The sequence below is a fragment of the Lutzomyia longipalpis genome, chromosome 4 (genome assembly GCF_024334085.1).
Source record: "Lutzomyia longipalpis isolate SR_M1_2022 chromosome 4, ASM2433408v1".
Taxonomy (NCBI): Eukaryota; Metazoa; Arthropoda; class Insecta; order Diptera; family Psychodidae; genus Lutzomyia; species Lutzomyia longipalpis.
In genome coordinates this window covers 17,011,039-17,025,181 of record NC_074710.1, presented here as the reverse complement: position 1 = coordinate 17,025,181, position 14,143 = coordinate 17,011,039, and the positions used below count along the sequence as shown (strand labels likewise).

General features: G+C 37.2%; 3 protein-coding genes across 5 annotated transcripts in view; 1 reads left to right on the top strand and 2 right to left on the bottom strand.

The window, feature by feature from the left end:
• The first annotated feature begins 103 nt into the window (after positions 1-103).
• LOC129795308 (protein Rae1) lies at positions 104-1,343 on the top strand. The gene has a single exon (XM_055836454.1). It carries the CDS (start codon positions 199-201, stop codon positions 1,279-1,281), a length of 1,083 nt encoding a protein of 360 aa, XP_055692429.1. The 5' UTR covers positions 104-198; the 3' UTR covers positions 1,282-1,343.
• On the bottom strand, positions 1,330-3,345 carry LOC129795322 (NADH dehydrogenase [ubiquinone] 1 beta subcomplex subunit 3). 2 transcript variants are annotated; one of them, XM_055836471.1, is made up of 2 exons: positions 3,210-3,342; positions 1,330-1,723 (listed from the first exon to the last, which is right to left on the bottom strand). In XM_055836471.1, the coding sequence occupies exon 2, from the start codon at positions 1,695-1,697 to the stop codon at positions 1,380-1,382; it is 318 nt and encodes a 105-aa protein (XP_055692446.1). In that variant the 5' UTR covers positions 1,698-1,723; positions 3,210-3,342; the 3' UTR covers positions 1,330-1,379. The 2 variants fall into 2 exon arrangements, 1 of the variants encoding a protein (XP_055692446.1); XR_008751115.1 differs by lacking the exon at positions 1,330-1,723 and adding an exon at positions 2,537-2,812 and having other exon boundaries at positions 3,210-3,345.
• Positions 3,346-5,414: 2,069 nt separating this feature from the next.
• Positions 5,415-14,143, bottom strand: part of LOC129795282 (protein slit) — a 91,262-nt gene continuing 82,533 nt past the window's right edge. The window contains exons 16-19 of one of the 2 annotated variants that reach the window (XM_055836370.1): positions 11,501-13,016; positions 8,565-8,718; positions 8,262-8,404; positions 5,415-7,496 (exon numbers count right to left, since the gene is read on the bottom strand). In XM_055836370.1, the coding sequence (XP_055692345.1) occupies positions 7,410-7,496; positions 8,262-8,404; positions 8,565-8,718; positions 11,501-13,016 (1,900 nt within the window). In that variant the 3' untranslated portion in view covers positions 5,415-7,409. The remainder of the gene's footprint in view (positions 7,497-8,261; positions 8,405-8,564; positions 8,719-11,500; positions 13,017-14,143) is intronic. The other variant, XM_055836371.1, reaches the window with a different exon arrangement.

Below are 14,143 nucleotides of genomic sequence, written 5' to 3'. Positions count from 1 at the left end.
TGAAAACAGAGAAAATTGCAAATATTTTTTTTCTTCAGATTCTGGAATCATTTGTACTGAAACTCGACTGAAACTTTAGTAGTGAACCACCCCTTGCATTGAAAACAAAACAAACTTTGCCAAACTTTGAGGTTAGTTTTATTCACTTTTCTTCTGAGCATTGAAAAACAGTAAAAAAGAGCGAAAAAACAGTGGAAAATGTTCACAACGAACCCACTGAGTGTGACAAATTCCTTTGGGGGTGCCCCACAGGCAGCCAATACGAATCCCATGAAGGATTTCGAGGTGGTTTCCCCGCCGGAGGATTCGGTGTCTTGTATGGAGTTCAGTCCGGCATCTGTGGCGCAGAACTTCCTCATTGCCGGCAGCTGGGACAATTGTGTGCGTTGCTGGGAGGTGGAGATGACGGGGAAGACAGTGCCGAAGCAGATGAAAACAATGGGAGGCCCTGTGCTGGATGTCTGTTGGTCCGACGATGGGGGCAAAGTGTTCATTGCCTCGTGCGACAAGCAGGTGAAATGCTGGGATTTGGCGAGTGATCAGATGGTTCAAGTGGCGGCGCACGATGCACCCGTGAAGACGTGCCACTGGATCAAGGGCACCAACTACACGTGCCTCATGACGGGCTCGTGGGATAAAATGCTGAAATTCTGGGATACGCGCAGCCCAAATCCCATGATGACCATCAATCTCCCGGAACGATGCTACTGCGCCGATGTGGACTACCCAATGGCGGTGGTGGGAACAGCTGGACGGGGGCTAATCATCTACTCGCTGGAGAACAAACCGATGGAGTTTAAGCGTCAGGACAGCCCCCTTAAGTACCAACATCGTGCTGTGAGTATCTTCCGGGATAAGAAGAAGACACCCGTGGGGTATGCACTGGGCTCCATTGAGGGACGTGTGGCCATCCAGTATGTGAATCCCACAAATAGCAAGGATAACTTCACTTTCAAATGTCATCGTTCCAACGGGAATGCCGGCTACCAGGACATCTATGCTGTCAATGATATTGCTTTCCATCCGGTGCACGGAACCCTCGCCACGGTGGGCAGTGATGGGACATTCAGCTTCTGGGACAAGGATGCCCGCACCAAGCTCAAATCGTCCGAAACAATGGAGCAATCCATCACAAAGTGCTGCTTCAATTCCAACGGGCAGATCTTTGCCTACGCCGTGGGCTACGACTGGTCAAAGGGGCACGAATACAATGTCCTCCACAAGAATCACATCTTCCTCCGGCCATGCTACGATGAGCTCAAACCACGAGCCAACTCTTAAATTCCTCAAAATCTTTTTCTTTCACAAAAATTTGTTAATAAATAAACATTTTCTTCTCACAATTTCTACAACATTTATTTATCCTATTTCATTGCAATTTAATGGTGATGCCCCTCCTCACCGTGATGCCCCCCATGGTGACGTCCACCTGTGTAGTCAATCTTGAGGGCCTTCTCAATGCCAATGGTGGCCACAAAGGCGGCAAATCCAATACCAAAGCCCCGGAAGAGGACTCGCATGAGGCGCTGCCTGTGTGTTCCGAATTGCTTCACATCGTACCGCCACACCTCATTCCGCAGCCACGGATCCCGCAGGCCCTGTCGTGAGAGAGATTTCTGCACTTCCAGCAACTCTGGGACATCCTCAACGCGGTAAATCGACGCATCCGGGACCTTTGGCATGTGATGACCTCCCATCTTTACTCTTTTCTCACAAATCAAACCTGAAAATTTCATGAAATTTTGAATTGTAGGGAAAGTTTCAAATTAACTTAAAATAACTATTATTTACGATGAATTATGTATAATGTAATTTAGCAAATTGAGTAAAATAGTAAGTGTTGTAAAGTAGAATTGTTTAACCTTTTTCTTTGCGTAAAGATATTCTAACATAATGTATTAAATTTTAGAATAAAAAGAATAAGTAACGAGTAAACTCTGATTTTTTTGTTTTTGTTTTACAATTCTTCAGTTATAAGATTTTCGGTATTCTGAGATTTAGAAGATTTTGACAGTTTCTTCTTTTATTGGTTTTATCGTATTTTAACATAAAATTGCTTTTTTAGAGCTCTTTAAAGATCTTTTTAACTGATTTCTGAAAGAACTAATTCTTTGTTTTTCTTTTACGGAACCGCATATAGCCCTAGATGTTGCGCGCTATGAAAAGTGCCCATAGTGATGATGATGATCTTTTACAGAACAATTGAACGATTAAAAAGAACACATTAATTGTCAAAATCAAGGAAAAGATTTTTATAAGAATCGACTTCATAATTTTGCTTTTTTGCACTTGAAAAAATCGTATTTTTGGAGGTTTTTACCGATCTTTTGATTATATTTACCTTCGTGAAGTATTTCTACGTTTTACTCGTAAAAGTTTAAAATGCCTCTAGGTAACCAATAATTTTAAAAATCACCTGAATTTTTTAAATCGTTTTTTTTTGAGACTGTCCAGACTGTCGAAATATTAAATTTTCTCTATTCGATTTTCTCAATTTCACGCAACATGTCAAGAATTCAAACATAAAAAAAGCCAATTTCTTTGCAAATATTCAATTTATTCAAGAAATTAGCACATCATAATTAAATTTTATTCATTTTATTTTTAAAACATTTAGTTGAATCTTATTGAAAAGGACAATGAAAGAAAAACAAAAACGGTCCGCAACTACTCCCCCTCCTGCCATGATAAAAAGAACTTCATAGTCGTAGCCCAATATTCATTTGGAATTGCTTCCGAAAATGAACATCTTGGAATCAGGATCGCCATTCTCCAACGCTGCACGTGACTTAAATATCACATGATTCTAGCACTGTATGTTAAAAAACCACGAAGGAGAATATCTTAAAACGGTATTTAAAAAAATGATAAAGTGAAAAATAAAAAAAATATATTTCATGAAAATTTTAAGTTTCAAGAGCCGCCTTCATCCCTAAATGAATAAACATAACCTCATATCTTTATTATGTAATTTTTATTTTGCAGAATCTCCCAGAAATGCGCATAAAAGAACTTCAATTTCTCTTTATTAAATCATTCCCGCTGCATACACAAAGGAAAATCAAATAAAGAAAATGAAATAAAAGAAATGAAGGACATTGAAGAGATCAAGGCAAAAAAAAACAAAACAAGATTTCTCTCTAAATTTTTTGCGTCGTAGAAAAATTTGCAATGAAAAATAGAAGAAAATCTCAATTAAGAATACTTACAAAAGCCTTTTTATTGTCCCAGAAGTGAGCCTTTTAGGGGATTTTCCTTGTTTTTACGAGAAATTTTCACAAAATTTCTCAGGAGAAATTTTTCTCACCTACAAATTGACTAAAATTATTTCCCAAAGAAACCGCTTGCCGCAGTGGCGCTGATTACTCACGAAGCGAAGTTTTCAAATCTAAATTTCCGTTAGGAAATCGGAACGAAAATTCGCCAAAAGATTATTTTATTAAAAGAAAAACACATTTTATCTGTTTTAGATTAAATTAGAGAAAGAAATATAATGTTTGTTAACGTTGTTAACTAATTTTAATGTTAATGAAATGGCACCAAAACTAGTAAAATCTAAATCATGAAAGAAGACCTAAACTGCCTAAACTTTTACTTACACGAAATCAAAATATCTTAGCCGATCGATTTTGATTAATTTGTGCGATGCTTTTGTCTCTGAAAAATTATTATTTTAAGCATTTTTATTTAAATATCTTTGAAACCTTTGAAAAATTAACCAATTCACCGATTAAGATAAAAACTATCTTTACTTTGTCAGAATTATTCCATTTTACAATAAAGAAAACATAAATTTGAATCTAAAAATTAGTCAAAATCAGTCCAAAATAACTAATTTTTGCTTTTTGTGCAACCAAAAATATAATTTTTGTACTTCTAGAGCTCTTTGAAATTCTTTAATCCAATTTGGTAACTCTGCTGCCTCATAGAACCTTTATTTTCTATTCGTCTCATTAGTTTCTGATCCGTTCTTCCAATGTAAACTTTTCCACAACACCAAAAAGCCTCAAAAATAGCAAATAAAAACAATTCTTTTTTGTAAGACAACTGTTTATTATGTATTTGAGTGGGAGTTGGGGGTTCTTGTTTTTCTTTTCTTTTTTCTTTACATACACTCCTCTACAGAATTTCTTTTTCTTTTATTTTTTTTTACTACAATACATCACCACATTCATCAATATGGTGGGTAAAAAATTAAGAAAAAAAATATTCGGCCAGTGTTAATTAGGTTGAAAAAATTTAATTGATTCCTTTTACGTGATAAATACGCTGTATAAATGTAGTTTAGGCTCAACTTCTTTTTTTTCCTCATCATCCTTTATTATCCTTGTGATTCACATTAATTGCAAATTTTAATATAAAATTATTTGTTTAATTTTATCCGCAATTTTTTTCTTCATCATTTAAATTAAGTTTAACGTCAATATCGCTTCTTTACATTATTTAGCAATAAAAAATAGTTTACAAAACTAGAAAAAATATTAGAGGTAAAAAATTTGAAAAATCAAAATGAAAAATACTATTTACAAAGTTTTAAGGGCGCAGGAATAGGAGGTCATTTAGGGGTGATTAGGGGTGTGTCCATAGAGGTTTGTCAAATGGGCCCAAAAAACGAATATTTGTCAGGATCTCGCTGGGATTTCAAAGGACTGAAAATTCAATGCATTAAAAAGTTTTTAAGGATCCTTATTTAAAACTTCTTTTGCACTGAATTTCAATGCTGTGGATGCTGTGTAAATTAGAAAATTCCTTGTTACAACCATGCATTTGTGACTCCTGAAAATAATCCTTTAATTTAACAACAATTAACCTCAATTTTTGAATATTAAAAAGTTCCTAAATAATAGATCATTTAAAACTTTCTTAAAATTTAATTTATATAAAAAAATGCATAGTTGCAAAAGAATTTAAATTAAAAAGCTTCTTCATCTATTTTTTTCTTTGTTCTTCCTCGCCCTCTTCACCTAGCACGACTTATTCTTGTTCTTGTCAATAAACATTACTTATACTTTAAAAAATGCATTTGTATACGTATAAAATACATAGTAAAAATTTTCCTTTCACATAATCAATTTTTTTTCTCATTAAATATATATTAATTCCTTTCGTGTGATGATGATGGTTTGCTTATTTTTTCTTAAATTCCTTCCTCACTCATCCTCTTACTAAATAAATGCGGCTACCCTTTTTATTAATTATTATATTCTGCGTCAGTTGGTATAAAAAGAATCTCTCTAACTTTCATAGAGGGTTTTAATTTTATTTTTTAAAAGGACTTTGAGACATTTTTCTTTAAACTACTTTATGGTCTCTTCATTTTATATAGATTGCAATACACTATAAATAGTTGGATTTTAATTACTATTTGGTACTGTTACAGTTTTTTTTGAATAATTTATTACACATTATATACGTTTCTTTTTTTTCTTTCTATAATTACTTGTTTTCTCAGCCTCTCGAGTGTTTATTATTTTATATATTTCAATCTGTTCTACATAATAGGAGTCTTTATAGAGTGAAAATTCATTTTCTTTAGCTAACGCTGCACGTGAAATCTTCGATGGATTGAAAAAAATCCTTTCTTCTGTCGTTCAGTTAAATGTCGTTAAGTTCGATAATCGATATCTAATCGATTTGTCGACGATAGAAAACAAAGCAACCCGTTGGCGATGATTTTTTTATAGGTTAGAATTTCTTGAAACTTTTCTTGGAGCTGTCAAGTTGAAAACTTAGTTGGAAGTTAATTTAAGAATTTTGTTATCATAAATCATCTTTTAGAGCCTTTTTTCCTAAATATTTCTTTCATTTGGAAGTTCTTCAAAGTCCGCAGGTGCTGGAAAACTCCAATGAAACGTTATAAATGAACGAAAAGACAAATTGATAAAGATTAATCATGATGTTTGAGAATCATTTGGTCCTTTGAGTCGGAATTAAAACAATTTAACCTTCAATGGGTTCTTCCGGGAAATATGATTCATTATTTGGAACTGAACATTCACTTATGAGAATTTCTTTCTACAAAAAGTAAGTCTATCAGAAGACACAGAAAGAAGTCCTTATAACCCATCGCAATGACTCCACCTGCAGCTGCTTTAATGTACTTACTGTTGTGACACTACAGACAGGTATCCGAACCGGAAGGCCAATTAGTGCTGCCCACCGTGTAATCGGATACCAAGCAAATCCTACCAATGCATTATGGTGATCTGATCTAGGATTCTAGTCTTAAAATATGCGCCGAGCATCCCAAAAAAACAAGCCAATGCCGCTGCGGCAACCATCGCTTGCATGGCACAGTGGATACCGGATAGCTCTTCTGCCCTATTGCGTCGGTAGCTGCGGTAGTGCTTCTCCCGATCGTGCCTTGTAATGTGATCAATATCATTGCTAAAGGAGGGGATGATGGCCAAATTGACCACTTCGGTTTTTGAGAGAATTTCCGGATCAATTTCATTTGAATCGACAGCCGTTACTTTCTCCGTTGCCTCCTCATCATACTCACTGCCATCGTAGTCGTAGTCATAGTTCGATGAAGGCTTCCGTGTGGTTGTAAGAACGGCCTTGCGGAAGGTAACAGCTGATCTGGGCATTGGGGTTGTGCCTTCAGTTATGCGAAATTGCGTAAATTGATTCTTCTTTATGCCCAAAACTTCCGAAAGGGGCCTATTGATACTCGGCAAGATGAAATTCTCCTCATTGTTGTCCTCATCTTCATCTGGTGGCGCCGGGTCTTCCGTCAGCGGAATGGTTGTCATTGCGGATTCAGCAACAGAGTTTGACTGTGTTGCTTCCTCGGGGATCCTTTTATTGTCTGGTTCATTTGCAAATTTATTTGTTACATTCAACAGTGGTTCGTATTTTGTCATCGTTTCGGAGGCCCCTCGATACAGAAGGGCTACTTTGCCATCTGGCGTTAGGACAGGCGTTATCCTACCGCGTGGTCGTTCCTGGGGATTTGAATCTTCCTGAACTTCAGCTGTTTTTCGCGTGTCTGTCTCATAGACAATTCCCACCTTCCCATGAGGGGTCTGCATGAATTTTATAGCATTATTTTCAGCAAGTTTTCCACGTCTTGCAATAAAATTCCTCGTCCCTTCATCATCCTCCTGATCTGAGGGTCCTCTACCTGAACCACTACCATCATCATCGTCGTCCTCGTCATCATCATCATCGAATAAACCACCGTGCATTGCTTGGTGGCGTAGAAAAGCTTCTCGGGCTTTTTGTATGATCTCCTCTTCGGATTCAGTTACCTCTTCGGGGGCAACATTGCTCAATTCATCTGGATTAACCATCTGCAAACCATCATCATCATCGATCGCACCGTCATTAACTAACTTTTCACTACTCTCATCACTCGCATAATCTATTTCGGGGGTTGTTGTTTCAAGGGTAGCCGCATCTTGCAGTCAGTAGCATTTCTTCGTACATCCGCATTTTCTTACAATGTCGAGATTCTTCACGTACTTCACGCCATTGCTGCACACCATGCGAACCTTTAGAGGGAAAATCAAAGAGCGTCACGCCATCATTAATCACCCAAAATCAATTAAATTGAAGTGAATTCATGAATGAATCCCACGCAGAAGTTTTTTTTTTCTTTTAGACATTTAGAACGGTAGCGGAATTTAATCTCAACCACGTATCGTTTAACCCAGACAAAAAAAATGTTCTAATGGACGGTATGTGAAGGTTGAAAAAAAAAGACATTTAAATATTTAGTATTAAACTGAAATGTATAGTCAATCAATGTTTGAGTTCCCAAAATTAATGCTAATTGACAGGTATTCTCATAAATATTATGTTGAATATATTAATGAAATTATAATAAAGCCCCGAGATGGTAATTAAGGGGAGAAAAAAGTGAATGGCGTATCTTTTTTTTAGCTTCAACTAGATCATACAAAATAAGCCTACGTTCGCATTTAACTCGTTTAGTGACACTGGGCAACAAGATTATTGGTTTTAATTCAATTACAGATCTTTGAGAATTTTTTTTTAAAATAATGAGTGAAATTAATTAGTCAGACTTAAGTTTTCTAAAGAATATTTTAAGTTTTCATAATATTCTTTAGATTCCTTAACAAAAAAATTAAGATTTCATAAGAAACATTCAAGATTTTTAAGTTTTCTTAAGCGAAGACTATTTTTTTGCAGAAAATAATTTCTTTTTTTAGATGAAAATTCTTTGATGAAAAGTTTTGTCGCCCAGTGTTAATTTGGAGCATTAAATGCCTTTTCTATGGACAAATAAATCTCACCTTTCTTCTTCGCACAATCTTTGCTGCACAGCACTGATTCCCACATCCTCCTACGCATTTGGCATATTTGAGAGGTTGCCTGGAGCGGCAGTCGTTCTCTGTGTAGTACTCAAGAACCTGCTCCTTTCGGCACGTTGAAGCAGCTAAAAAATGAATTTTTATTCAAATTTAATTCATTTTTCTTTGAAAAATTCAAAATTTACCAAAAAATTAGTAAAAAAAATAAAATGAAAGACGAGCGATTTGTTAGTAAAAAAAAAAGAAGAGAGCAGCTAATAAATAAATGGATTGTGAATTTTATACCAGCAACATCGGTAGTCTCGGTGATGTCCTCACCTTGCTCGCAGAAGCGTCCCTTTGCGCCACTCTTGCACTTGCACGTGTACCCCTCCTTGGCATTGCTGTTTGGCACGCACTTTCCTCCCCTTCGGCATTTATGATTCTCACACGGATCCACCTGCAAATTAGCACAGAAAAAACACACATTGAAGCTTAATTTGTATTTTAATTCACAAATTACTTCCACTTTTTGTTGTTGTTTTGCCGCCTCGAGTGTCTCTCTATATGCGAACGAGGGAGCAATTAAAAATTCTCTCGCAATTATATCGCGAGCGCAATTCATATTTATACCTAACAAATTTATTATGCATTGAATTACTTACTTTCCCCTATTTTAGCCCTTAATTGCCATTTTTTCCCTGCAATTTTGTCGCACAAAAATACACATTTCTAGGCAATAAAAATTATCTCTTTTTTTTCATCCAACAACGCAATGAAATATGAAAATTCTTATTTTACACGCGCGCGAATAAAAATTAAATCAGCACTAAATTTATTCCTTCTCCGCATCCCCTTGAAGAATTTTCCCGGCTTCTGTGCACAACCCACCCACTTCCGCTTCTCTTGAAATTTTACCAGCTCTTCAAAAAAACTTTCCCCGCGCAAAAAAAAACTTTCATTTGAACGCTGAAGGAGGAAAGTCATAAAAAACGGTGCTTATTGCATTTTTTGTTGTTGTTGGTAGTCAAGAGAAAAATAAGAGGAAAAAAACTGCAAAAGGGGTGAAAAATGCACCCTCTCCCCACCCCACCCCTTCCAAACTTAATATTCAATCATCAGTCTGGAGGAAAAAATATATTTTATGTGCTATTTGGAAATAAAGTGGAAAAGTTTCCTGAGGAGAAGCTTTTAAAAAAAAGTTTCTTCTCCTCAAATTAATCGAAATAGTTCTTTTTTGTTAAAGGACATTTTAAAAAGTTTCTTAGGAATTAAAAAAAAAGAAAAATATCGATGAAATAAAATTTTTGATTAACCTTTTAGCTGTGTTTCTTTCAGACACAGCTTTTGTGTACAGAGCAAAATCGAAAGTCGTCAGATCGGGCTCAAACTTGGGATGAGCACGAATTAGGGTCCCCACATTCCAAAAAACGTATGCGCCAAAAAAAAATTTTTCCGGCCGGCCGTCCGTCCGGCCGTCCGTCCGGAGTTCAGAGCTAAATTGCAAGAGAACGGTGATAGATAGAGACTTGCGGTAAACGGCAAAGTTTAAATATCGACCGGAAGACGTCAGATTATGACGTCAAATTTTACCCCCCACCCCCGCGTCCGCCATTTTGAATAACCTCAAAATTTTGTTTTCGCTATATCTCAGCCGCTATTATAGCTAGAGTGCTGAAATTTTGATATGTTGTAGGGGCCATCAAGAGCTTTCCAACGATACCTCATTTTCAAAAATCGGTCAAGCCGTTTAGTCAATATGGCCGCCACAATTTTTCATCGAAAATCGACCATAACTCGAAAACGGCTTGACCGATTTTGATCAACCCGGGGTCAAATGAAAGATCTCAACAAACCCTACAACTCTCTAGAACATCCGAAGTTTCAAAAGTGACCGCTAGGGGGCCAAAAATCGAAAACAAAATTTTCGATTAGTTTTCGATGAATATCTCGAAAACGGCGACATATTTTTTTTTCATTTTTTTCATATATTGTAGCTGACCATATTATCTAGCTTCATGCCAAAAATGAAGAAAATCTATGGATCCGTTCTCGAGATATAGCCTTCCAAAGTTAGCATGTCATATCTCGGGTTCTACAAGTCCGATCTTTATCAACTCAAGCGCAAATGAAAGGTTTCGTGAAACCCTACAAATGTCTAGAACATTGCAACTTCGAGAAATGACCGCAAGAGGCGCTAAAATCGAAAACAAAGTTTTCGAAAATTTCGAACACGAATTTTTCGAAAATGGCGACATAAATTTTTTTCATTTTTCGATATGTTATAGCTGACTTCAAGACCTTTTAAACAAAAAAAAAATTTATGAAAATCTATGGATCCGTTCTCGAGATATAGCCATCTAAAGATTTCTTAGGGTATGACTTTTCAACTTTTCGCGACTTTGCGCGTATTTAAATTAATTCGCGTTCTAGTTTGCTCTCACAAAATTGGTACACTGAAAGAAACACAGCTCCCGTAAGCTTGGTCAGCTTACCAGTACATTTATGTTTGGTCAGATATTGTTTTGTTTTGACTATGCAAATATTTAGTTTGATCAGAAAAAATATCCAAATGTTTTTGCTTATTCTCTTCTTACAATTTTTACAATTTTCACGATAAAAAAACATTTTTTTTATTAAAATTTATCATTTTTCTGATCAAAAAATTATATTGTCTTATTAAAATATTTTTCCATGCTTTTGCAATGAAGAAAATGGAAAGTTTTGAAATATTTTTTAGATGGACAAAAATTGCAAATAGCGATATTTTTTTTCAATCTTTATTTGCATTTTTTTAATGATCCCAGTGGATATTGAGGAGTTTCTTTCGCGTTTTTTAAATATTTTTTTTATTCTCTACAAGGTGTAATGTGTCAAAATCGTTCTGCGATAAAGGAAGATTTTACATGGCCCGTGCATGAACTCCTTTCCTTTTCATTTCTTTTAAATGCAATTTTTAGCATAAAAATAATTTCTTTTGACTTTCAAAAAGTTTAGACATCCCCCAAACACACCTCCCTGGCTACGTCCTTGCTCTAGAATATTCCTTCATGTTCCCAGATTATGCGAAACCTCCTTCAAAAATGAATAAACTCCTTTCCCATAGAGGTGGTGAGAAAATTGCACATGCATGGGAAATGAATGCAGTGCAGTAATGCCCCCCATTTCCCTTTTTGTCGTGAATTTGCTGCTGCAACAAAATGTAATACAAATGGCAAACACAATGTGAATGGTTTAATTACCTGTTTGAGTATTGTTGGTGTTTCCTGCATTACATCGTCCACCTCACCCTCATACTCGGGGTCAGCTATTCCACAGCCAGGTGTTACCTTCTGCTGCCGCGCTGCATTGCCAAAGTCCACTTGTTTGTGATTAATCCACACCTCCTTCATGCATCCGCGGAAGCTCGTGATGTTGCGCAGGTGCCAGTGATTGAAGGCATGCTGCCCTGGGTCCTGTGGTAGGCCACCCAGGTACATTGGGGTGGTGAGCTTGAGGAAGTCCTTTGAGCCATCATTGATGATGGAACGTGCGAGGCCACGATTGACGCGGAGGGTGAAGTTTTTCTTGATGGCCAAGAGTTCAACCATGTGGTAGCGTCCATCGCTGACCATTTCGAAGCTGTACATGGTTGAGACGGGATAATTACCCACGTCATAACTCACGCGAATGCGTCCGTTGAATAGCTCAACGGCCAAATGTTCCATGTGCCCGTCGTACATGAGAATGCCATTCTGTTGCGTTGTGCTGAAGATGATGGTCACATTTGCTTCGGGTTTGGTGCGCAGTGGTTCCATCTCCACGAAGGAGGTGTTGTGAATGAAAGAGAGACTTGTGAGGTACTCACAGCGCTTCCCTGAGTAGCCTGGAGCGCATTTGCACACATAATCCGCACTTGAGGGGTTCGGTTGGAAGCACACCCCATGTTTACATTCATGCTGCTGACACGGGGATGTTTGGGGGTACATCATGGCCACCATGGGGGCACCTTCGCAGAATTTCCCCGTAAAATCATCTGGGCACTTGCAGGAGTAGTCATTGATACCATCCACGCACACACCGCCATTCTGGCAGATGTGATTGAGACAATCGTCAATGTTGTCGGAACAGTTGTCCCCACGGAAGCCGGGTGGGCAGTCACACGTGTAGTGGGTGAAATGATCCACACACTTGGCACCATTCTGGCAGGGGTTGAAGGTATCCGTGCAGAAATCAATCTTCTTCTGGCACAGCTCACCCGTAAATCCCGCCGGACAGGCACACGTGTACCCTTCCACACCATCAATGCACGTCCCATTGTTCTGGCACTTGTTCTCCGTGCAATCGTCAATGTTGATCTCACACCGTGCCCCCGTATACCCTGGGATGCATTGGCAACTGAAGCGTCCCTCCTCCAGCACGGTGCACGTGGAATTGTGCCTGCACGGATTCCCATAGCATGCATCAATCATGTACTCACAGTGCTCCCCATGGTACCCAGGGGTGCACCGGCACTCGTACTGTCGCTCCGGAAGTGGATGACATTGGGCGTTGTTGCGACACGGAAATGTGTAGCATGCATCGCATTTGGAAAGGATCTCATTGCTAACACGACCGCGACACACAAAGAAGCTGGCCGGTGTGGAAAGGAGTAATTTATCACGCATCGTCTCCGGTTCAGCGCATCTGGCTATCCCGGGTTCCACGTAGTCCAGTTTCACCCATTCCGACAGCCATTTTAGGGAACAATCGCAGTACAACGGATTGCTGCCCAGGGCACTGCAAAAGGATATTTTTTTAAAGGAGGAAGAGAAGAGATTTATTAAGCTGCGAGAGCTTCCGGTAAGATTTATGAGATTATGGTATAGTTTTCGAATTATTTCTCTAACGGAAAACACGGAATTTGTCGTTATTTTTTTTTTGAATTTGAATTACCAAACGACGTATCGAGGGTCAATAATTCCCTTCATCAGACCCACAAATAATTATTTTCTTAAGAATTATTTAAAAGAATATTATTTCAAGATTAATTGATTAATAAGACTCATTAATTTATTTAAAATTATTTTCTGGAAAACTTGTTAAAGACGATGCAAATAGAATTTTTTAAAAAAATGAAAAAGTTGTGTTAATGATTCAGAGAATTGATCGGATTTATCAGGAGTTTGAGCTAGAAGCTAAAGAAGAGTTTCAAGAGAAATTCTAATAATGAATTGTGGAAAATCGTTCAATTTTGATTTTTTAAACATTTCGAAGATCAAGATTTGTTATTTCTCCAGGCCTACAATTTTTTTTAAACATAAAAATTTCACAAACTACTTTTTTTGATAATAATTTTTTTTTAAAAATTAGAGAAAAATCTTTCAAGTTAAAAAACACTGATATTAAAAAACAAATAAATAAATTTTGAAAGATAGGATAGACATGAATTAATAAAAAACGGAAGGCTAAAAAAAGGATTTATGGTGCTATGCAGGAAAAGAATGTCAAGAGAAAATGATCATGACATTTTTTCCTGACATTTTTTTGTCATTCCCTCTCACTCCCACTAATGTATTTCTGTATCTTTCGTCTTTCTCTGACGCATGCTTCCGACATTTTCATCATTCTTTTCTGTGCACTCAACATGTTTTTCATTTCGTATTATTTTCTCAGTATTTGGGGATATTTTTCCATGAAAAAGTGAAAATGGGCTTTGCTGAAGTGTTCTCAGTGCCAGGAAAGCCGTGAAAAGTGGAAATTTATGGTCATTTAGCGGCCAAATATGTGAAAATACGCGAAGTGAAAAATCAAAACATTCTTTCCCTGACCAATTTTTACGGGATATTTTTCTGTATTTTCACAACACAAATCACTTCCTGCAGGTTTTTTGGACTTTCCCACAGTACTCTGCGTTGATACCACTG